Below are 25,569 nucleotides of genomic sequence, written 5' to 3'. Positions count from 1 at the left end.
GCCTCAATTTTACGGTTTTTTCTAGAGTTGCTCATTTCGTTGTTTGTTAACATGTTGGTTAAAAACTGTTTATTTACTCTTAAAAGTGGCTTGCTCCCAAGACCGTTTTTTGACAAAAATTCCGATTTTTCAGCTTCCATTATAAATTCCTTTTCTGCAAGTGTTTCCAATTCTATAGATTCATTTCTTGACATGACTAAATTTCACAGAAAGTAAAAAAAATAGTAGTAGTAGCATGAATTGAGGTTAACTTTAAGGTGGATGGCCCCAGCTGTCTTTTGTCATTAGTCAGTAGGCTTTTGATAAATAATAATGGTCCTGAGTAAAGAAACCATAGAGATGAATCAATGAATAGATTATAACTGAACTGGAGCACAGAAAACATACTAGCCTACTATAACCTTTGGCTTAATAGTACGTTTTCTGTGACTGGAGTCACTACTCTACTCTCTGGTTCCTGGTAGAAAAAAAGCGTGCCATCAAGATGGCCGCTTGTTACCTTGTTTTGTTGGTCACACTGTCTCCTTTGGTTAAACTTTTCAAATTAGAGGCAAGATGGTGTCATCATGTTGTTGATAGTAAACAAATATGTCGACATTGTTATACAAATACATCGACTTGACAATAGGAAAATAAGTTAGTATTTAGTATTAAAAACAAATTGATAATGTTTCAAAATTCACACTGGTTTTAATGTGCAATATAGTTGTTGATAAATGTCCATCAAGTAACCCCAATTAAATAGCATGGTTGGAATGAATTGAATTTGACAGCATTCCTACCAGCCAAAAATATGGTCAACATAACATAACAACACGAAAAACAGAAAAAACAGCAAAAATGGTGGCAGTGGCATGCTTTTTAAACACCAGTGGTGACTGCATTCTATTCATCTCTATGAGAGAACCAGGTGATCTTAGTCAATAACAAAGCTGTCATCTCAGATGAAACCATAGGGGAGTATGTTTTATCTCAGATGAAACTGAAATTTTTGTATTCTTCTTTTCAAATTGTGATAACTCTTTGATATTAGTTTTAGGCTAATCAACTAAAAAGGTATTTATTTAAAGAATTCAATATGCATTTTAACATTATTTTCAATTTGAAAACAACTGCTCTGCAAGCAAAATGTTGACTCCCACAATACATTGTAAAATATGCCTTCAGCACAATATCTTTGCAGACAAAACTGAACTTACAGTACAATCTTACAATCTATAATCTTGTCAAACAAGATTTATCAATTTTAGTATGCTTCTACTATATCATATTAGCAAAGGGTTTAATGTTGTTGCGTTTCTGTTCTTCTTTTTCAAATATTAGCGAATTTCCCATATAGGGAATAAGCTATTACTGTAGGTCTCATGGTAAGACCTGGACCCGGGACGGGACTGATCTACTTTTTTGTTTTGATGTCACAAGTGGCCAAGAACACCATCCGTTCAAATTCGTATATGTGAGTCCGTTAGCACGATAACTCGAGGAAAAATTATCCGATTTCGATGAAATTTGGTACAAACATGAAAACCTACCTTTATTCAAACGAGTTCACAAACCAGCGTGCTCGGACCATAGGATTGTGGTTTTATGGGGTAAAAATATGTTTTTATAATTTTTTACCCTCAAATATAAAATTTCCCGATTTCTCTCTAAACCATTTTAAAGAGCTTAAACAAATAATTTAGTATCAGCGTTTTTGTTCGGACTTGTTACGGATAAAATTAAAAAATTGTAAATATTTAAAATTCCCATCTCATTAATATGGAGAATAAGTAAATTGTTGTTGGTATGCTTGTTTATGGATATAATTTGATTAAACTTGGCAAATTGATTTATTTATTTTATACCAAGCCATTCATATTTTCTATAAGACACACTTTATTTCATTCCTTGCAGCAGCAAACCTGGGTGCTCGTTAAACTTAATGTTATTAAAATGGATTTAATTGAAAATCAAATCAGGCAAATGGAAATTGCAGGTTTTCTGCGGCGGGGGTATTCTATAACTGTCATGTAGTCACTATGTTCATATTGTAAAAATGGTGTACCAGTTTACCGTGCGATAAATAAATCTTTCAACCGCTAGTATGAGAATGCGAACATTGCGTTTCTTTTCTCATATTCCTGATTAAAAACAATGTTTAAAATCGAATGGTCAAAAAAGCGCTTTCAAAGGACAAAGGTCAGTCATAGAGGAGTTAGCCCGAAGACAGGCCATGGAGTAATGGACTCTTCATCTGCGACTCGTTTATTCTTCCGCCTCACAATACCTCTTCACTCAACGCCACTTTAATTAGACACCCACTCACTAACTGTGTTTGGACTGTTGCTTTTGTGTTCTCAATTTTCTATACTGTAGTTAAATTTCAGTATCAAACATTATGTTTATTCATACAATACATAGGACCTCTTCACTCAACGCTACTTTAATTTAACCCACTCAATGTGTCCGGAACAATCCGGACACATTGAGTGGGTTAATGTGACCGTAGGTGGGTTTTGGATGGGTTTGGTAGTTAATGTGTGGGAAACAATTCTTAACTTTTAGTTCCCAATTTTCTATACTGGGTGTTAAAAAATTGTCCAAATCACCAATGGACAAGCGATAATGCCGCAACCCCTGGGTCCAGCCTGAAGTAATGTGAAAAACAATCCCAGGCAAGTACCTAACATAGGAGAAAGAAAGGGGTTGTCTCTTAGCCAGTTGATATTCACTAGTGGGAGGGTTATAATTTTTTCTCATGACTCACAGATTAACGTGTATCTTATGAGGAGTTCACCCATATCTAGAAGAGCTTTGTGAATCTGGCGCACCTAAAATAAACGTTGGATGGCTAATAGATTTGTGATTTCCACCTCAAATGAGATATTTTTCCACCACTTACATACTTACAATTCCTTTTCTGTGTGTCATTTAAAAACTTGTTTTCAAAATGAGTTACTTTTGTTCACAAGATAAATTATGATATACTTAATTAAATTAATCAATTTATAGTGGCTCAAAGGGTTTCCTAAGTCTCTTGCTCAAACTTTACCCTATCCACTGTATTTTGTTCTTTATTTTGATGAAATATCTGAAAAAATTGAGTTTAAAAAAATATTAAATAAGGGAGTGCTTGTAGCCTGTTGAACTATGACTTGTTTAACTATATTTTAACTTACTACTTATCAAAAGTGTTGTCCCATGTACCCTCCTCAGCTCCTGAAGCACACTCATCCCAAGCCCTTGATCGGCTCTTAGGTTCTCATCCCCTCTCCTGCCTCATCGAACTGATCCAGGTGGCGCTCATGTGTGAATTTTAAGTTTGAGCGACATATCGGCTGGTCGCTTCTAAACTGTGGTGGTTTTGCAGGATCGCCCGCAGACAGAGCAGAACTAGAGGTGGCCGACGAGATCTTGGAGGTGAACGGCACCACTCTCGAAGGCTCGTCACACACTCAAGTTATCGCTCACTTATACGAGGTGAGACATTAAAGATACCCTAACCTAACCAAATTTGTGCCCAACATTCACTTCCACATTCACTGTGTAGTACGGAGTGTCTATAAGCCATGTATATCAAATGGCAATTTCAGCAACACTAACCATTCTAAAAAAAACAGGATCAGCAAAACACTTACAGGAGTCCCACTGTTTCTTACACTTTATACTACTGGGCTAATTTTTACTATACCAAAATGTCAATCTATAAAAAGAATCAAACAAGTCAAATGCCCATCCCTTCACATGAGTCATTGGATAGTTGACAGAACTTACTAGATGTTTCCAGTAATGTTGATAGCAAGATTATGGAGTAAGACCTGTATTGTACATTGATCATTTGATTAGGCATTATAGTCCATAATATTTATACTAACAAAGGACCTTTAACAGTTTTGCCCCAAAAAGGCTAGCATTTCTTTTTGAGATCAGTAGGTGTGTTATAAGAATAAATCATAGGATTCATTTAATACTTTAGTTTAAAGCTGAGTAAAACATTTTAAAACCTTTTAGGAGCAAATGTGATAACTCTAGCCTCTCCTCCTAATTCTTGAGCATGTACTTGAACCAAAAACCTCTGTGTAAGTTTGGTTATAAAAAAAAGTCAGTATGACACACTCTTTGTCTGAAAACATTGTCTAGTATGCCCAAGAAATAGTAAACAGTAGGCTACTCTTATCTGGCCTTTGCATAAAAGTAAAAATTTTGTCCGGTTAGTGCCCATCTGTTTTTAAAACACAACACCATGTAAATTTCCTTTTAGCGAATTTCCCGTATAGGGAATAAGCTATTATCTTAGTACTCATGGTAAGACCTGGACCCAGGACCAATTTACTTTTTTGTTTTGAGGTCCCTAGAGGCCAAAAACACCAACAAAAAATAAATAAATCCGTCCTGGGTCTAGGTCTTACCATGAGTACTACGGTAATAGCTTGCTTATTCCCTATAAGGGAAATTGGCTAAAAAAACCTTTTTGACTGTAAAGTGTCTTTAATTACTTATTACGAACCTATTGTCTAAGGCTAAAGAACTCAGAAACAATAGTGAGTCAAATAAAGTTGAAAGTTTTACACCATTAACAAAATTTAGGCGGTTTTAGGGGAAGAAATTTACCCCCTCCACTTGATCTTACCAAAGTAATAGCTCAACAGCTGGATGTCAATTAACTGCAACATATATAATAAGAAACATAAGTAGCGGGGAAACTTCCCCTCAAACTGCCTAAATTTTATTAACAAACTATAGTTTATGACAAAATAGGAGGTTTGTAACTTTTTTCTATAATTCACCTAGTTGAGGAAACGCAAAAAAATGGTGCAGTTTTTGGGTTATCAGACAAATCGTCAAATAACACAGTACCGTAAGTCAGATAAGATGTTGATAACATCAGGTACGGTAGTTAGAAATCCACTGCACAATCAGAAATACCATGAAACTGAATCATCTGAACTAAAGTGATAGCGTGTAACTTATGAATCACTCATTGTAGGTGAAGGTAACTATAGCGTATAAAACTGTATAATTATAGTGTTAGAAGACTTTTTTTACAAAATTTTATAGGTAGGCCTATCTTATCACAGTTTCCATTAGTCTTATACAAAAATCAAATAGATGACACGACCATTGTTTTATCCGAGGTTTTGTATAATTATTCAAAATCTGTTCTTCTGCTAAAGACTAATTTTGATATTAGGCTATACTCTTTAATTTTGAATCGTTATATGGGCAAAACTGATTCTATAATCAAATAAGATTTGATGAGAAGGTTTTTAAAATAAATAAACTATGTAATATGTAAAATTTATATTATAACAAATATTCATATACATCTTCAATGATTTAAAAATCCTTTAAATCAACACTTCTAAAATGCAGCATGATTCATTCCTTGGGTTTTAAATATCCATCTCTATCCATCGTTTGTGCAATAATCACATAGGGCTATAATAAATACATATTTCTACAGTTAGGTTAATACATAAATATGGTAGCCTAATTACAAAAAAACTAATAGGCCTACAGTTAAAATAAAGTGCTAAATATGCGCTCGAGAAAATAATAAACTTTTGTTAATATACAACAAAAATATTCACATATAAAAATATAGAAAAAATAAATATTGCTCATCGTAAACTATAAGTGTAGGCAATTTTTACATTGAGCAAAAAATTAGGCCAAAGGTTTGGATTTGATTTAGTTTACAAAATAATTGACTGCCAAGTTTGCCTGTTTCCCAGAAAATAAGTGTACATCACTCCTCGAAAACCATATGGCTTGTTTTCTTTTTAGATTCAAGCTTACCAACGTATTACTGTATTGTTAATTAGTTGAAAGGCGTATTCCATGATCCCAGCTAGATTTGAAAAAATAAATTTTACCTTTTGGTGGATTTGCAATTTTTGTATCAATGAGGCGATGGAAATATATATCCATAAAACTGTGGTAATTTGTAAAATGCATGAACTTCTCTGTTGGTACAAAACAAGAGATGTTTTGAAAGTTAAATTGAAAGGAACAAGACAGTTTCGGTTTTTTACCTAAGTGTTTTCCTTGAGTTTTTTGCAAGCTGAATCTAAAATACCATGTTAGTTTATTGGTTGTTTTTGTTGGGAACAACTCAATGAGTTCAAAAACTAGTTAAGTTTAGGAATCCATCCACATGGAGAGTTTAGATGAGTCTAAGTTGTATGGAGAAGTATGAGAAGAGTAAAAAGTTAAATGATAAACTACTAGTAACAAATCAATATTTAAACAACAAAAACTAGGTTTAATAGACTCGGTCAACTTAATAGGACAGATTAGACTCACAGTAGAACCTCAATATCTCTTAACTGAGGGGGCTGAATGGCAAGAATTCAAGTTAGCCTATTGAGTTTTTCTCCTAGTACTAAGCAAAGTTCGATTTACCAAAAGGTTTAACAAAAAATTCAAGATACAGAGGTGTATGTATATCATGTTAGGTAGAACTGGACTTTTAAACGCTAAACCTTAATTCGACTTCAAGCTATTTCTACGTAATGAAGGGTAACTGTAGAAGCAAGATAAACCGTTTTTTGTCCATACAGGGTACAGAATTTAGGTACTATGGAGCCATGGACATAGGCCTAAGTTTTTAGTAGGCTACCGTAGGTATGGAATAAATGTAAGGAAGTAGGAATATATTTTTTGTAGGTACTGTTTAGGCTAAACAAAGTTAACAACAAAAACATTGGTTCAGAATGTGAAAAATAAAATACGAGAACACAGAACAGTTAGATGTAGAAATAAAATTCTGTTACTTATGTAAAATAAACAACAATAAGTAGCCTAAACATAGGCATCCGCAATACTGTATTTATCCACAATACTGTATTTATTATAGCAGTGGTGTAATTTAGGTTAAACATAAGTCTAAATCGTTTGACTTAAGTCTTTGAACGTCCATGTCTGTAAACTCAAAGTTTTTACATCGCTTAACTATAACAATCGAACTTCAGCCTCTTAACGGTTTTCAAAATCGTTGATAAGATTTAATCCAGAATTCCACATTCCACAAAAAAACTAATAATGCTGAGATTAAGTTGTACGGTACCTACCTACTTAACATGTTCGCTTTCAGGTGGCCACGAGTGGCGTACCAATAAAAATTAAAGTCAAAAGTAAATTTGTGTACGAAATACAATAATTTTCATAAAATACAAGTGTGTTTATAGGAATATTTCTAGATAGCCTATATAATTAAAATTATTTATCATCTGAACACTGAGCCTAGGCCTCCTTGCACAGTTTCAGTAACAAAATGAGAGAGGCCTAATAAAATTATGCTAATTAAAGCATTTATCAACCCGTTGAAAATAAGTTACATGCTATGAACTTACAAACAGACTTTGAGCAGTAAAAATGACTTTTTAGTTCAATTTTTAAAATTTAAAACTAGGCAGTTAGTTTTTGTTGTTGAAACAAGTTAAAATAAAAACACATTTTTTTTAACTTGGTGTTTGATTATTAATGTAGGCTAACTTGAATTCGGTTGTTCATGTAGGTTACCACCCATGGACACATTTCAAGTGGCTTCTACAAACACGAATGCATAGTAAAAACACTCACAAAGACACGAAATGTCGTTTTGTTGCGTACAATTACCGTAGGAACAGTGCCCACTGGTGGGGCACGTCGGAGTTTTGGGGGCCACTGCGTGTACCACCGGCACACGTCAGTTTTTTTAAAACTTAATAAATCAGTAAACAAGTTATTGGAGCGAACGATAAGATTTATGACTAGCCTATAAAAGCATAGATATCTTATGGCAGTTGTTATCAATAAGGTAGACAATTCCGAGTCTGATCTAAGGAAATTATTGGGACTAGGGTGACCAAGCGTACTGTAGTAATTTATAGGCTATAGGCTATCATTAGAAACTAGATTTTTACCTGAAAACAATGGTGCAAAGATTTTTCTGCAGTCACAAAAACTGAATAAAATACGATCGTTTGGATTTTATTAAGTTACTGTAATGCCTCTTGTCTGCTGGTCTCTGTCACCATCTTTACTTTGAATTGACTAACACAAACATGAACGATTGAAAGGTCACCCTAATTGCAATAATTACCAAGCATATCATGGCAGTTGTTATCAATAAGGTAGACAATTCCGAGTCTGATCTAATGAATAAGCATTTGTTTGGATTTATAAAGAATAGTTTCATTTCAAAAAAGGCCTAAGCTAACTTACGGTTTCTGTAAGTACTTAGACAAATAGGCTAGGTTGTAAAACTTTACAGGTTTTCGGGGTTTTACCAACCTACACTTCGTGAGAAAGTTTCTAGCCTATAGGCTATAAGTTACAGTCTTAAAAGATCCTACATTTTCCCTTCCTCTTCTTTTTCTTCTGTTGTAATGCCGCCCTTGTTGCAGTTTCGAATACTTGTCGTACGCCTTCCTTGCTCTTGGCCGAACACTCGAGATAAGCGTAAGCATTTATTTTGTCAGCCATGGCACGTCCCTCCTCAGGCTTCACAGGTTCTTGTTTCATTTTGGCTAGTTCTTTAATGGTGTTCGGATCGTTTCGCAAATCTTTCTTATTACCAACCAAAATTATGGGTACATTAGGACAAAAGTGTTTTACCTCTGGGGTCCATTTTTCTGGGATGTTCTCCAGTGAATCTGGGGAATCGATGGAGAAACTCATCAAAATAACATCAGTATCAGGATATGACAAAGGGCGGAGCCGATCATAATCCTCCTGACCAGCAGTATCCCATAGAGCCAGTTCCACTTGCCTGTTGTCTACTTCAATGTCAGCTACGTAGTTTTCGAAAACTGTAGGAACATACACTTCAGGAAATTGGTCTTTACTGAACACTATTAGTAAACAAGTCTTACCACAAGCACCATCACCTACAATAACCAATTTCTTTCTAATTGCAGCCATTTTGAAAACGAAACTAACTGACAGCGATTTTCTCTAACCCTACTTTTGAGGGAGGAGGAACTGAAAGCGTCCTGAAAACTTCACAGTGAAGGTGAAAACCACATTCGAATTATACAGTACTCTGGAGAACACTTAATAATATATTGTTTTTGTATTAAAACACTAAAACTGCATTGACACAACACCGAAAAGAACAAAACACGTATCACTAATCAGTTTCTGCAGAATGAATCATCATCAACATAGTCACGGCGAGTGATTCCACATACCGCCGCGCCGATCACAATAGCGCTAGAAGTACACAAACGCAAACTGCAACTCTCCGAGCGATCGATAGAGTGCGCAGGTTTCTACATAAAATTTTCAGCATTTCAGCTTTCAGACAGCTTTGAAAAATCAAAAATGTGGTTGTATGATAATACGAAATCATTATCAAGGGGTTTAACATTATGTGAAAACTAAATTTCATTGACTGTAAAGTTTATTTGCAGACAATTTAATGCATAGTGTAAAACAAAATGTTCACACTCCACCAAGAGAAGTAGTAAAGTAGCAAAAACCTTTTTGTTTTGGCTATATCCTAAAATAGATTACAGGTTCTTGTTTTCTCTGGATAAAACATAATCTTTGTTTGTAACTCAAAAACCGAAATCGATAAGGACAGAGATTAAAATAAATTGTAAGTTGCTTGGAATTGCTTTACCTTTTGAATTATCAATGATGAGCTGTTTGACATATTAGGTTATTTGTAATGTTTGTGTTTTCACTATAACTATTAAAAAAACGGTGTCTTATTACTGAATTCTATACAAACAAGTAAACCTGGGTTTTAAAAGGCATGATTGAAATTTGGGGACGGGGGCTTTCTGAGGTAAAACTTGAGATTCCCATTATTTGACTATCAGAATATAAAATTTTTAATTTCTTCCCAAACTATTTTGTAATTCAAATTTGGATTACTTAACAAGATAAATTGCACCATAATATTTTTAGTAATTTATAATATAAAAAATATTTTATAAAATACTAGCTGCACCCGAGGGCTTTGCCCCGTTTTACTTCATAAGTGAGCTCGTTCGCATGGCTCAATCACGTCCTGGTTGAAGTTCCCGCTCACTCACCTTTAGCTTTAGGTTAGAGCTCGTTCGCTGCGCTCACTTGCCTTCAGGTTAGCTTGTTCTCTATGCTAACTCGCCTCCAGGTTGAAGTTTGTTCGCTACGCTCACTCACCTTTTGGTTTCAAATTAGCTGTTGTCATAAATTAAAAAAAAAAAATAGTGCTGCACCCTGTTGGTAATCCTTGTAACTTTAATGCTATTGAACATCATAGAACAGAACCAACTTGTTTAATTGAAACAGCTGTTAAGATTCATTAATTCCATTTAAATATGAGTACTCATAAGGTTAACATGGGAAATTCCAGAGCCACTGGGGCGGAGCCCGAGAGTCCGATCAGAATAAAAACAACTTAGTTTTCCTATTTAATGCCTAAAGAATCAGTGTACCAAATTTCAGCCTCCTAGGTAAATGGGAAGTGGGAGAATTAGTGATGAGTGAGTGAGTGAGTGAGTCAGTCAGTGAGGGCTTTGCCTTTTATATATATAGATAGGTCTATTTATAAAAAACCCCGCCGCAGAAAACCTGCAGAGTGCAGACTAAGCAATTTTCCATTTGCCTCATAGGATTTACACTAAAATGTCTCCTTAAAAATATCACATCTATTCCATATTTAAATAACATTAGTTTAACATTAGGTTTGCTGCAACAGGGAGGATACAAAGGTGTTTTTTTGTAAAATGTTAATAGTTTAGTATGAAATGAATGCATTTTCCAAATTTGATCAAAATATTACCATAAACAAGCAAACTACAACAGTTTACCTATTATCCATGAGAATAACATGGGAATTTTAAATTACAGTTATTTGGAATTTTCTAGCTGCATAATAACGCTTCAATATACTAAATTATATTTGTTTTTTTAAGCTCTACAAAATGGTTTGGAAAGAAAATGCTAAATTTTAAGTTTTTAGGGTAAAAATGGGAAAACCCAATTTTTCCCCTAAAACCCCCCATAAACCCCTGTTCATAAAATATATGAATTTGAACGGATGGTGTTTTTGGTCTCTATGGACCTCAAAACGAAAAAGTAAATCGGTCCCGGGTCCAGGTCTTACCAAGAGTACTACGGTAATAGCTTATTCCCTATAGGGGAAATTCGCTAAAAAGTAATATTTATAGTAAATCCATAGGCCATTAACATGGGATTTAATAAATAAACTGCAGTTGTAGTTTCCTTGTTTATCTAAATACTAGCTGTACCCGCGGGCTTTGCCCCGTTTAACTTCATAAGTGAGCTCGGTCGCATGGCTCAATCACGTCCTGGTTGAAGTTCGTTCGCTACGCTCACTCACTTTTAGATTGGAGCTCGTTCGCTGCGCTCACTTGCCTTCAGGTTAGCTTGTTCGCTACGCTAACTCGCCTCCACGTTGAAGTTCGTTCGCTACGCTCACTCACCTTTTGGTTGCAAATTAGCCGTTGTCATAAATGTGAAAGAAATAATAGTGCTGCACCCTGTTGGTAATCCTTGTAACTTAAATGCTATTGAACATCATAGAACAGAACCAACTTGTTTAATTGAAACAGCTGTTAAGATTCATTAATTCCATTTAAATATGAGTACTCATAAGGTTAACATGGGAAACTCCACAGCGGAGCCCGAGAGTCCGATCAGAATAAAAACAGCTTAGTTTTCCTATTTAATGCCTAAAGAATCAGTGTACCAAATTTCAGCATCCTAGGTAAATGGGAAGTAAGAGAATTAGTGATGAGTGAGTGAGTCAGTCAGTGAGTCAGTGAGGGCTTTGCCTTTTATATATATAGATTGTTTTGATAAAATTCGGGAGATTTGTTTTATTTTGTTATTCAAATTTCTATTATTTGACGGCGTAAATTCTGCCATAATATTTATAGTCAATTTATAGTTTACTTCAGCGGATTATTAATTTAAAATTTACGATTTCGTCTTTACTTTTTTAACGAACAACAGTAAGAAATCTGAATTTTCGCAATATAATATATAATATATAATATATATCCTTCTTGAGATATATCTCAGTGTTTTTTTTTATTTGTAAATTCATTCAGCATTAGTGGCAATGTCATCAATGGAGCATTGGTTGGAAAATTGCGCCAATACGCCGACAAGGGGTTCCGCATCTCTTGAGATAATTGGTTTCAAATGGCTGCGATCTCGGATTGAGATAAACAGATGAGATGGATCTCAAATTTATTTAGACGCAGTGTCTTTTCCTTGTAGCTTATACCTACTTGCAAAGTGAATATTAGGGATTGCATTTTATTCTTGATAATAATACTTTATACTTTTCAATGAAATGGTGACCATACCATTGGAGATGAGTGTATGAGTGGCGCGATCTTTAGTCTTGTTAGTGACTAAGGCCGACATATTCCTTAGACACAACTGTTAATTAATAGCCCATACAGCTACAGTTAATGGCAACTTAACTAAGGGACCTACCGTTTATAGTGGAATCGGAACCACGTTTTTGCCTTATACGAATTGGTCTAATTATCAGGATAGTGCCATTGACTATATACTGTACTGCAGATAGTCGTAGCACTCACTCGTGCGGACGTTAATTCACACCAGGGAGTATTGCATCCACAGTGTATCTATATAAATATCCACAATTCCTGTTCTCCTAGTAGCTGGATAATAATAAACATCTATAAGTATTCACTTGTTGGTAACTATCGGGCGCAATTATTTTATTTCCTCTATTCTTCATTTTTAATAGCCTACTGCGTAAATTTCTTTTTACTTTCTCCCCCTATACCTTAGTATATGGAAAATGTATTGTTCTCGTCAAAATTGTATAAAGTGCCATCATAAGTTACACATAACATTTGTATTGCAGCTTAATTATTATTTCATGGGGTTCGCTCTTTTTCTATAAATCCAGATCTTACTTAAGGTGTGTTAGGGTTTACCTGATGGATTTGCAGTTTAACCAATGTACAAATCCAATACCTCTGAATAAAAAGTGAGAGAGGGCATAGAAACAATTTACACAACCTAATATCATTTCACTTACATAGCGATAGCCAGTAATGTTACCTAGGCATACCTATAGGAATGGTGTTCAGTCAATAATATTCTTTGAAGAGTAGATCGATTGGTTATCGATGTTGAAAGTAAACTAAAAGATGTTTCACACTATAGTGTGTTTCTTCTGGAGACTCATGTTTTATATCCTGTTTCAGGCAATACAATCAAGGACAGTATGTCTTCGAGTACGACGTCGGACCGGCAACCGCCTTGGTAAGAAAACATTGTCTCGAATGCAGTATAATGAATAAGGCATGATATAGTTTTAGACTAATTCGGTAGTAAAAAGGTTCAAATATCCGCTATTTAGGCAATCCAAATGTTGTTGTAACACAACTAGTTTCGGCTCCTTAAAGGCTCCATCATCAGGTTGTACAAGGAAGATTTCTATCTTCATACGAAGAGCGTCACATTGTTTAACACGAAAAAATAAAAGAACATTTAAACATTACACAAACACGAATACGAAACATTAAGTTAATGGTCAGTTAAGAAAAGAAACAACGCTAACCCGAAAACTTCGGGTTAGGCGTTAGTGTCGTCTGTTTGATTGGAAAAGCAATTGATACGATTAGACGAAATCGCAATGATCTTCCGAGATCGCAGCAGCATCCGCGATCACCCAGTGTAGTTGTTTAGTTATTTGTAGTGTGGTGATTTTTTACTTGACACAACAGCATTCGAAACGCCTTCAGTGAGTGGCTTTTGGTGCCGATGATTTAAAAAATAAAAAAGTCGCTTAATTCAAATAAATTCAATCTTTAAGTCTGAAACTCATGACTAGTTCGTTTTCGTAGAATGTTTGGTAGATCTAGATGTCACTCCAGTTCCAGGTTCCAGTACGTGCAGATATTGTAGTCCTGCCAGAGGCAGTTTGGTTGTGGTTGTAGTGTAGTGTGTAGAGTGGTAGAGTGTAGGAGAGTGTGGAGTTGTAGGCCATGAGGTCCTGGCCGCCATCATGGACCGGTTCCACCTTTCCAAGTTCCACGTGCCCCACTCTCAACCCCGTTCTTGGTCTTGGACATTCCACGACCGGCACACTTACACATACACATGCATATGGTGAGGATTCGGAAAGTGGATGCGATCGACTTTATGTGGTGTGAACTGCCCGACTTGTCAAATGTGTATTGACGAGTCCGGTTACGCTCCTTCTTAGTATCTTGATCTGAGTACAGTACGGTACACAGTACAGCGTGCTCTTCATTCTATGGTGTCTATAAAGCTAACAAGGAATACGAAGCTTTGAGAAAACCGTAAGCCACGCTCTCATCATCTGCAAACCTTAATGAAAGACCTTGATGATACACTTCCCCGAAAGAAATATTAGTTTTTCGATGAACTAACCCTTAAGGACATGAACATCTAAGAGTTGTATTTAAGGAATGCACGATACAAAAGTTGTATTTAAGAGACAGCATTAGGCCTACCTCATATCTAATATTACAATAATTATTCTCTGTACTCATGTCATTATTATGCCTATTCGTAGTCATAATACATTCAATTTGTGTCTAGATAAAGCAAATTTAAAATAATACATATTACAATGTAAATACTACAAATTTGGTTACTCAACGGGATCGGTAGCAAAATAGTAACGCCGGTTTCACGTTTTAAATTCAATTATGGTTCAATTTAATTACCAACATTACCGCATTCTGTTTGCGAATTCCCCCGAACCAGTCGGCGTGGCTCGGCTACCTTCGGGAATGTTCGGCCAACCTCGTGTGCCATCGTGGCTCCGCTCAGGTCGTCAGGTGAGTAATACAATCGCAATCGCGCCGAGGTGTTTTCGTAGTGCGCATGTGCAGTTGTGTGTTTTTCTTGTAATTTGTGGTGCAAATCAGTGCTGTGTTGTGATTAAACCTCTCACCTGGTGGATATTGATTTGATCTTCGAGCGGATTTTGGAAAAAGTGAGTAAGTATTGTTAGTAATCTGGAGATAAAGGTCAACGGGAGGTTATCGTGTGGATAACCTCGGAACGGAACTTTCTGAGGTAAATTAGGTTACCGGTACGAGTCGCGTAGTTTTCGTTTGTTAACATTATTCAAATTCATTTCTGTATGAGTACAAAATTGTGGTAGTCAAGAACTGCTCGAGGATGTCTGTAAACTCCTAATTAAAAGTCATATGTATGCATATTCTGTTTACGAGAAAATAATTGTCTGTGCCAACCAACGAACCAACACTTGCAGTATCATTCGGATAAATTATCTACATAGGTCTGGAATATCTGTGAATGATAATAATCCACATATCGGACTAATTCACCAAATTTGCGATTGTTTGACAAGAACGATGGTGAAATTATAAATCTTTGTAACACAAGTGTTATTTGTACTCAGAAACAATAGCACTACGCAGTTTTTACAAATAAATTCAAATTGAAATATTGGAATTTATTGGTATTTTAGAAAGCGTGATTTTCCAAGTCGTAGGTATTAAGCTCAAACTCAGAGGTGTTGTTAGTGTAAACCAGGTGACACATGCTCGCTAAACAGCTGACTAAGACAACGGTGTAGGCAAAACAAACATCAAACATGTGTCATCATTACTAAACATTGGCTTGCTACAATACGTAAACTAAAGTGGGATTTAGGACATCTTTAACATCACATCTTGATGCACACCTGAAGCTTTAGTGAGTTATTTGTCATTCCTTAACATTTCTTCGTTACAGTAGGTACCTATACATACATAGACCTACTGCATTATGTGAATTTTTTATTTAAAAAGCTTTTTAAACGATTTGGTCTTTTAAAATGTTCTGCAAGCTTCGAAAGGCTGCACTTTAGTTTATGTCCTGCATTTACTAACACTAATTACTTTAAATGAAATATGACGTTTTAGCTAATTCGAATCAAACAATTGACGTGGAATTCAAAACATTATCATCAGACACACAGTTCACAGCATGTAACCTCGCGTGGTATTTGATTCTATTTAGCTTTGATAATTAGTTTTGTACATCAATTAAGATTGAATTACTTAACATGTCAACAACGTTTTCCTGTAATAACCACACGGATATTACGACACTGTAGGCACGTAGTACTGTCTCATAATGGGGAATGTACCTTTCAGGTAATTTCCCGGACATATTAACATTGCAAAATAAAACATATTTGTATAATGCTCTATTCTATCTGCATAAAGTTGTAAAATAGTACAAGCATTCTACCCATATTTAAATATATATTCTGGACAACAATTATTTTCGCGAATGAGAAGTTCGAATATATAACAGTCTATATAATCTATTATGTCCGTATTTAATCTCATAAGTAGTCAGTGGATTACTTGTTTCCATTATGACACAAGTAGCCCAATCCGTTAATGACTCATAAAACTGAAGAAAGACTTAGGTGTGTTAACCTCGATGTTTAACTTTAGCCTTTATGCCTTTATATTACATAATATTATTCGGAACTGTATCGAAACAAGTTTAATATTGGAAGGTATCTCAATTTGAATTTCAAATGTGTCTGAAAGTAAATTAAAGTTTGTTCAGCAAAGAAGGTATCATGCTACAGCGATGCTACAGTCAGGAAGCCAATGTTGACATACAAATTTCTTCTTTTTACACATCTATTCTTGTCTTGAAGCATATTTTTGTTTTTCCCTGTATATTAAATTGAATAAACAATTTTACTAAGTGCTACCATAGATTAAAAGAAGTAGACACTCTACTCCTTTTATCTAAACACAATGAGTGAAAGACAATTATAAACCAAACAAAATCACCGTGTAATTAAATACTGGTATTTTTGCGGGGGCACGATAACTCTAGCAATTTTGGACTGATTTTCATGAAATTCGGCATGAGTGTGTAGGACTGGGTTCGCGATTAAGCAAGATCGAGTCATGAGAAAATTGTTTTTTGTTTGAACAAGAATATTTGTTGTAAACCCGCGTGCAAATTCCGCCGGTTTACACATTGTCCGAAAATGTTTTTTCTTTTTCAAAAATATATCGGTCCCTAAACATGAAACTGCAAAATTGTCATTACAACCATCGTCTAGTTAGAGACTAGAGCTTAGAAAAATAATTTAGTAGGCAATTGCGTTGTTGTATAAATTATTATGAAAAAAATTCCAAACAGACTTTTTTAACTGAAAATTTTTAATTCCCATGTTATTCTTAGGGAGAAAAAATAAACTGTTCTAGTTTGCTTGTTTATGGATAGTTTGTGATTGAATTTGGCAAATGTATTTATTTTATACCATGGTAGAACTCATCAACATTTTTAAAAGCACTTTTTTCCTCCCCCATAGCAGCAAACCAAGGTGCTCGTTAAACCCAATGTCATTCAAATGGGAAAATCTGTCAAGTATAAATAAGAAATATTTTTAGTAAAAATCCAACCAGACAATATCCAATAGAAATTCGCCTAAGATCGCAGGTTTGCAGCGGCAGGGGTATTATTTACCATGTGGTATTCTCATCAGTTTGTTCTGTAGCACGGCCCCTATGTGGTAAACCCTTACACAAGGAACTATTTGCTGTTCCCCATCATAAAGCACATACGTTATGTGGCTACTTTGAGTTGAGCATAATGATAATACTATACTATATTTGTATAATAAATAATTGAACTGTTGATTTTGTATCAATAATGCAATCGTTCTACTGCTCATTATATCGTTAGTGTTTTGAATAGCTATTTTGTATATTTTGTATATCATGTGGCATTAATTACATCCATTTTTAATCACCCAAGTAAGAGGTAAAAATACCTAAATAAATAGGTATTTAACCCTTCCAGGGCTAAATTAAATGAAGGGCTGGAGCTTAATTATTTTTTGCCAAAAATGAAAAACTAAAGTGGTTGTGTTTTGTATTTATTTCACTTGAAATAATTCATGGATCATAAAAAGATTTTCCTTAGGGCTGAACTAATTTTTGTACAAAAGTTATGAAGAAAATAAAATTTGATTTGACGGATATATCCGTCTTTGGCCCACAAAAAACATAAGGTGGACGGATATATCCGTCTGCCGCCCTCAGTGATAATCACAAAATATGAACACTGCCAATAATCTTGAGTATTCTTGTGGGCGGTAGACGGATATATCCGTCAACCTTAGGCTATTCCTTCCCTTGTTTTATTTTTATCCATAAAAATGTATCTATCATTCTGAAGTAAATCTAAACCACTCAGTTTTGCTCCCATGTCCTCAACCCATTCCCCGCCAAGACTTCCACTACGTAAAGACTGTTCTTCAGGTGCATCATATCCATCACATTCCATATTATTATTTTCCCTGCCAAGTATAAAACCCCTCTCAGACATACTTTTATTAAGCATCTCAATAACATCTTCAATTTTCAGATTGTTTGCATTAGTAACTTTAGCTCAATAACATAAAAATAAAGTACAAAACACAAAATGTAATCATCACTCACTTACAACCATGTGTGAAGTGACAGCAATATTTACTTACGCACACTCTATGGTGCAAAATAGCCGAAACAGCTGCGGCAATTGTTATTGCCAACCACAAAAACAAAATAACCCATTTATAATGCAGTGTAATGTTTATTACCGTATTATAAACATTGTGTATCAATTCGCTTTTTGGACGGATATATCCGTCTTTATCCCAGAAAAGAAATTTCTCGGGACGGATATATCCGTTTTCAGCCCGGAAAGTAAACAAAGATTGACGGATATATCCGTCCATAGCCCTGGAAGGGTTAAAAGTGGCTGTTTTTGCTTCAGTATGGCGAAAAATGTTGTTTAAGTAGAAGTAGTTGGCCAAAATGTTAAAACATTTGTGAAGACATTAGACATAAATTATAAACATTAGATGTTAGAAATGGTTTTTATAGTGCTCGCCTGGTGAAAGGTTATCAGAAAATCACCATTTCGAACGTTCAAAAGTCACTAGCCTTTTCAATGAATGGATGATAGATAAATGATCCTTTACCGAAACAGGCAAAGTAACACTCACGTGCCTCTTTCTTGCACTTAACCTGAAAAGTGTAAACCAATACCCAAGTTCCCTGTCTTTTATAGTTCTAAGAGGGCCTTTTCCGTTTAATTTGAGCTACTAAGATAATGTTTGATGTGGTAAGATGCTACAGTTTACTTTAAACCATCTTAACAAATTGGCTTGGTTAAAAGTAGGCTATGATGTGTATTTAACAGAAAATATTAATAACGTCTTTTTAGCATCGTACGTGTTGTTAAATTACCTGAAAGCACAAAAGATAGGCCTACGTCAAATAACACTCGTAATAATATATTTACACTTATACTGTTTACTCACAAAGACGGTCAATACATATTAAAGATGGTGATCGATTTCGATTGGACTCTCCAATCATCATCAGACCCAATAGGCGAATGACATGACAACATGAAAATTAGGCTAAATGACAACATTCACCTATTGGGTCTGATGATGATTGGAATGTCCAATTGAAATCGATCACCACATATTTGATATGTATTGACTGTCTTGTGAGTAAACAGTATAAAGTGTAAATATATTATTACAAGTGTTTTTTTACTATTTTTTGTGCTTTCAGAAAATAAAAATCTATAAATTACAGCGCAACCTGTCCCCTTCTACCTGAGACTAATAAATAGGTAGTTAAAATTTACTACACTGTCTGTAATACACGATGTCTACTTCTACCAATCTGAAAATTATAGTACCAATACTATACCTCAAGATATTCTGACTAATCTGTCTGCCAGAAGAGATCGCCTTACCTCTTGTTGGCCGAACCGGTTGTCATGAGGCAGAAGGCAAAAGGAGGCCGAGCAGGCAAGTGTGAGCGGGGAAATTCCTGTCTGAGGAAAGTTATTTGGAAATAACTCAGTGACTCGCGAGTCGACGTTCCAGACGATCCGAGGCCGACGGACCGAGGCGGGGAATTAGAAGAAATAACTGCCTTTTGTTGGGTAATTGCGTCGGTGGTTTTGTCTTCTGTAGATACATATAGTGTAACTTTTTCTATTGGCTTAGCCATCAAAGAAGTAGCTGAGGAATTGCTGGGTAGCTGGTGGCAACAGTGGCTACATGAACAAGATTGCCCCTACGATCCTAAGAAAAGTCAGGAACCTTTTGATGGTTCTAAACTGTTCCCTAGTGTTCTTGATTGTTGAGCTTTTGATTGGTTCTGGCTTAAGAAACAGCTGATTGTCTGTAAAAAAGGCACACCTTTCCTCACTGATTAAAATACGCAAGTTGAGTCCGCATCTTGATAGTAAACCTGGAATGTGAATCAAGTATTTATCGATTTTAAACCAAAATAATAAAGACACTGTTAATACTACACTATTCAAGGCCCTAAACAGGGTTTCCTCGCTTATGCTGTGCAGACCATCTAGGAAAAAAACTGCAAGACAGTAATGATCATATTCAGATAATTATGCTTCTCTATAGTTTGAGACTGCTCTGCAACCAAAAGACCTATCATGTGTTTTTATTTAAACTTCGAAACTTTTATAATACCTGTACAGTCCCGCACAGAAGCGTACCTGACGCGTCATAGTTATGTCCACTGATTCCGAGTAATGTTTATTCCTACTTCCTGATGTGGCTGTACCGAAACTGCCACGACGTTTTATGATCATAATCCATACCGAAACTGCCACGCCAATTAGTGAGGATTATAAGGGTGTTTTTGAGAATGCTAGAAACACTGAAACTGCCACGGCGGATTCCTCAGGAAGGGGAGGTTGGTTTGGCAACGTGCAGGGAGAAACGGGAATGAGAATATCCCTCACTCATCACAGTGACGATTTTGAAACACAACACTTTACGTTGCTCATAACTTAGTTAAATGCTTTTCATGTCGCTACTTAAAAGAGGCCATACTAACTTTGTACTTATTTAAATCACGTATCAATAGAACAAGTCATTTAACTACCGATGAAGTCAGAAATAATTAAATAATATGTTCTAAAGGATTAAAATTGCAATGGAATGTAAAATGTTTCTTACTAAATGTATTATATGAATGCTCTTAACCCGTTATAGTGAATTACTGGCGTTAAAGAACTCGATAAACACATATTTTATCATTAGATTTGAAGTTTTAAGTTTATAAATATACCAAGGTGTAGGTAGGCATCGTCAAAATTGCACAAGAAGAAACATAATCCAATGCAAATAATAGCACAACAGGATATGTGTCGGAAGTATAAATAAAACACAATTGTGATAAATATGTTGAACATATATGGAAAATTTTAGTAAGAATCCAATCAAACAAATTGAAATTCACTTAGTGTGCAGGTTTGCTGGGGCTGCGGTGGAGGTAATATATTTAGAAATGAGCTGGGAATACCATGAAAACATGCTTTTCAGCAATGAGTTGGAAATACTGAGCGCACTGCGTTCCAATTGTCTTAGGAATTGGCGTCGAAGTATGAGATCCTTTGTGATGACTACAATACACAGAATTGAGTTCGAGTCTGTCCAGATTTTGTTTAGTACGAAATACAAATAAAATACAAGACTAGGCCAAGAAATATACAGATACCATTATACTTGTATACATAAGGCGAATAATGTGCAGGTTTACATTAATAATACCAGATAAAAACTTCATAATTGATAAGTATACATTTTAGATACGGTTGATAGGCTACTTGTAGTGATAATTCAGGGTCACCTAATTCTGCCAACCTAGAAACCGGGAATAGCACGTGAATTTTAACTATCAGGAAAAAGTCCATGAGTTGTAATTTAATTTAGTAAGAAACCGGGAAATAAAAATGGTCAAATATTTTCCGTAAAATCCACCCGAGAACACAGAGTTTACACGTTTTGCGTAATCGAAAAACGCCATTGCGAGAAACTACTGTAGAAATGACCACGAATATTGGCGCAATATCGATAGATCACTAAGCCGCAAGTGCAAGATGATCATTAATTTTTCGTCGATCGCGAAAAATAGTTACGGGTGTTAAAATAATCGCTGGAGATGAATGCGAATGTTGCCGCAATTGTGAAATCATCACCGGTCATCATCATTGCTGTCGTAGTTTACCATCACAGTTATTTCTGTGTTTGATCATGTTTGATGGCGAGAAATTATCACGGATTTGGCCACGATCGCAACATACGATCACGGATGTTCGTTAAAGTTTCTTACGACGATTCTCCATTTTTAGGCGTTTCCGTGATCGCAAGTAATAATCTCGGTCGTTTCTATGATCACAGAAAATTGTCACGGATGTTACGTCTGGTGGGAAATCAACACGAATTTGCTTCCCATTTTCTCATGTTTAATTATAATGAAATGAGACTCGGTGTATGTTTTTGCATATTTATTTAGTAATATACCTCAATTATAAATTTTGTTTATTCACATATACAGGGCTGGGCAAAAGTATGGACATCACCAGTTAACTTTTTAATGGGTTACGCCAAGAAAACAAAACTCTGTACACGTCTCTATATCACGCAAGTGAACTTTTTGTTGTATTCAAATTTTGTTATTAAACCCAAAAATGGGTTATTTTGGTCGTGTAGTCCTATTCCGCCCGAGTTTTATTTCGCCCGGAGCCTAATTACTCCCAATTCGCCCGCGGTCCCAGATTAACCCCTATAATCCTCAGCTCTACCTGCATCAGGAGTCCTATTCCATCCACGGAGGCGAAGCCCCGCCTCCTAGGACCCCACCCACCCCCAGATAATGTAGCTATATAAAAGCCCTCCCCTACCCATCACCCCTACCACTTTATAATCTGGAACTTTCCTTTGGGTTGAAACGATTCAACAGTAATCTATATTGATAAATGCTTACGACATAACAGATTAATAAAATTGACTGTCCATGAACTGTTAGTTACTGTACGGCAACTGTATGTTTCTGTACGGCAAACAGAAACATATGAACACTGCAATCCAAGACATGGCCAAACAAAGGCCACTAGTTAGCTGCTTCTAGTGTTAAATACCCAACTGCACACCTTTGAGTTTTCTTTATTATACAATGTAAATAATTCGCCTATTGGGTTTGATGATGATTGGAGTGTCGAATCAAACTCGATCACTATTTGCCATCTTTTATGTATATTTATCGTCTGGTGAGATAACAGTAAATTGTTTGACAAGGAAAATGTTATTCAAGATATTGTTTACATACCTTTGCCACGGTTATGTTGTCTTCTTGTCGAACCCTCTTCTTTGCGTTAGCAATAGCTTTTTTCACTTCCAACTTTGCAACGTCCGGAATACACTCATGAGCTTCTTCCCTCAACACTACTTCTTCCTTAACAATCACCTTTCCAAGACAACCTCCGTTATACGATTTACTACGCCACCAGATCACTTCACCTGATTTATTCTCGCGTTTTTATAATAGCCATACCCGTTGTAAATAAGACTAAGCTCACCTCTATTAGTAGTTGTGTACTCCATCGCGATGTGTAACAGTCAACGGCACATATGGAAATGAGATTTAGCTCTCATCTCCCCAAAAAGAAGCATACCGATGACGAATCCATGATGACCACCCCTCTTGGAAAAATGCGAAACTCTGCTATTTCTCCCCTGTTATTTCTCACGGACAACGCTTGGACATTCCAAGTCAACATCTCTCGCGCTTCATTCTCATCCAGTCTGGTTATTAATAAGAAAATATTGTCGTAGGTAAAGTAGTGTACGCAACTCGCGTAAAAAGAGTAAACGACACTCTTCTTAACGCATCTTAACGCATTCCTTGCATAAACTACTATATTAAATTGTATATTAAAAGTAAAAAAAGATAGCCTAATAACACTTAAAACTTTTGTGCTCTCATGCTGTTATCTCACCAGACGATAAATTTACATAAAAGATAGCAAATGGTGATCGAGTTCGATTCGACACTCCAATCATCATCAAACCCAATAGGTGAATTATATACATTGCATAATAAAGAAAACTCAAAGGTGTGCAGCTGGGTATTTAACACTAGAAGCCGCTAACTAGTGGCCTTTGTTTGGCCATGTCTTGGATTGCAGCGTTATCTATCATATGTTTCTGTTTGTCGTTAAACGCAATATTAGCGAAATTTCCCTATAGGGAAGTAGCTATTACCGTAGGTCTCATGGTACCACTTAGGCTCGGGACCGATTTACTTTTTCATTTTGATGTCCCCAGAGGCCAAAAACACCATTCGTTCAAATTTTTATATATGTATATATACATATATGTATATATATATATGTATATATATATATATATATATGTGTGTGTGTGTGTGTCCGTGAACACGATAACTTGAGTAATTTTTATCCGATTTTGATGAAATTTGGTTTAAAGGTGTAAGGCGGGATAAACTTGAATGAGTTCGCGATCCAGCATGATCGGACCATGGGAACAGGGTTTTATGGGGGGTTTTATGGGGTAAAAATTGGTTTTTCTCACTTTTGACCCTCAAAACACAAAATTTCCCAATTTTCCTCTAAACCTTCTTAAGGAGCTTAAAAAAACAAACAATTCAGTATTTCAAAAAGTTTTTGTATGGTTATTGGTTACGGAGAAAACTAAACAAATGGCCAATTTAAAATTCCCATGTTATTCTTATGGAGAATATTGTAAAATGTTGTAGTTTGCTTGTTTATTGATATCTTTTGATCAAACTTGGCAAATATATTCATTTTATACTAAACAATAATTATTTTACTTAAAACACACACTTCATTAGTTTCCTTGTAGCAGCGAACCTAGGTACTCGTTAAACCTAATGTTATTTAAATAGATCAATTGAAAATCAATTCAGCCAAATGGAAATTCGCTAAGACGGCAGGTTTGCTGCGGCGGGGGTATTTTAAATAATTAATTGCTTATTTGCACATTTTGGATAGGGAGACAAACATACAGTAACTAACAGCATATAGGTAGCAAATTTTATTAATCTGTTATGTCGTAAACATGTATCAATATCACTGTTGAAGCGTTTCAACGCAAAGGAAAGTTCCAGATTATAAAGATTTAACATATCTTTACAACGGCTACGTCAATAAGGGCACATGCCCCTTTATATTTTAGTGCATAAAACTTCGTCTTTAAACTTTACATTAATATAAAGGAAATTCGCTTGGTTTGTCTGGTTTGTCAAATAAATATTTTAAGCTTAAATAACCGTGTAGTCGGAGGTGGATAACGGGGTAATGGGTAGGGGAGGGCTTTCACATAGTTGGGGGTGGGTGGGGTCCTAGGAGGCAGGGCTTCGCCACCGTGGATGGAATAGGACTTCGGGCGTAGGTAAGCTGCTCCCCCGTGCCTGGGACGCCAGCGAGTGCGTCGTGCAAAATGCTTGTCTTGACTGTACTCTTCCATTCCTGACCTAATCTCTCCCTTCCTTGCGGGTGTGAGTAAACTGAATTCTCCCTTAGCTGTTGCATACATTTGATTTATGTTCACTAAACTATTGAGTTACAGACTAGTTAGTGTTTAATTGTGTAATATAATGTAAGTAATAAGTTGAGGTAACAAATAAATTACAGCAACCCGTTCTAGCTTCCAAACACTATGGCCCAATGATAGTCTTTAGAAAGTAAAAAAATTGAACACTGCTTAAAATTGTATAACTA

At 35.6% G+C, this 25,569-nt stretch overlaps 2 protein-coding genes across 4 annotated transcripts in view; one reads left to right on the top strand and one right to left on the bottom strand.

The window, feature by feature from the left end:
* The window catches only part of LOC128985917 (protein PALS1-like), a 171,350-nt gene that overhangs the window by 21,997 nt on the left and 123,784 nt on the right, over positions 1–25,569 (top strand). Inside the window, exons 3-4 of one of the 3 annotated variants that reach the window (XM_054405902.1) lie at positions 3,353–3,462; positions 13,176–13,233. In XM_054405902.1, the coding sequence (XP_054261877.1) occupies positions 3,353–3,462; positions 13,176–13,233 (168 nt within the window). Of the gene's footprint in view, positions 1–3,352; positions 3,463–13,175; positions 13,234–14,800; positions 14,943–25,569 lie in introns of those variants that run through there. The other 2 variants (XM_054405903.1, XM_054405904.1) reach the window with 2 other exon arrangements.
* Positions 5,269–9,169, bottom strand: LOC128985926 (ras-like GTP-binding protein Rho1). Its single transcript, XM_054405916.1, has one exon. The coding sequence runs from the start codon at positions 8,887–8,889 to the stop codon at positions 8,308–8,310; it is 582 nt and encodes a 193-aa protein (XP_054261891.1). The 5' UTR covers positions 8,890–9,169; the 3' UTR covers positions 5,269–8,307.

This window comes from Macrosteles quadrilineatus, unplaced genomic scaffold (assembly GCF_028750875.1).
Source record: "Macrosteles quadrilineatus isolate MER2022 unplaced genomic scaffold, UCM_ALF_1.0 Scaffold_2__2_contigs__length_208266976, whole genome shotgun sequence".
Lineage (NCBI taxonomy): Eukaryota > Metazoa > Arthropoda > Insecta > Hemiptera > Cicadellidae > Macrosteles > Macrosteles quadrilineatus.
Note: the sequence above shows the minus strand (reverse complement) of the source record. Positions and strands in the feature narration are given on the sequence as shown.

What these genes read in the sequence shown, in the direction of transcription:
- LOC128985926 (XM_054405916.1), bottom strand. Translation starts at nt 8,889, where the DNA reads ATGGCTGCAATTAGAAAGAAATTGGTTATTGTAGGTGATGGTGCTTGT.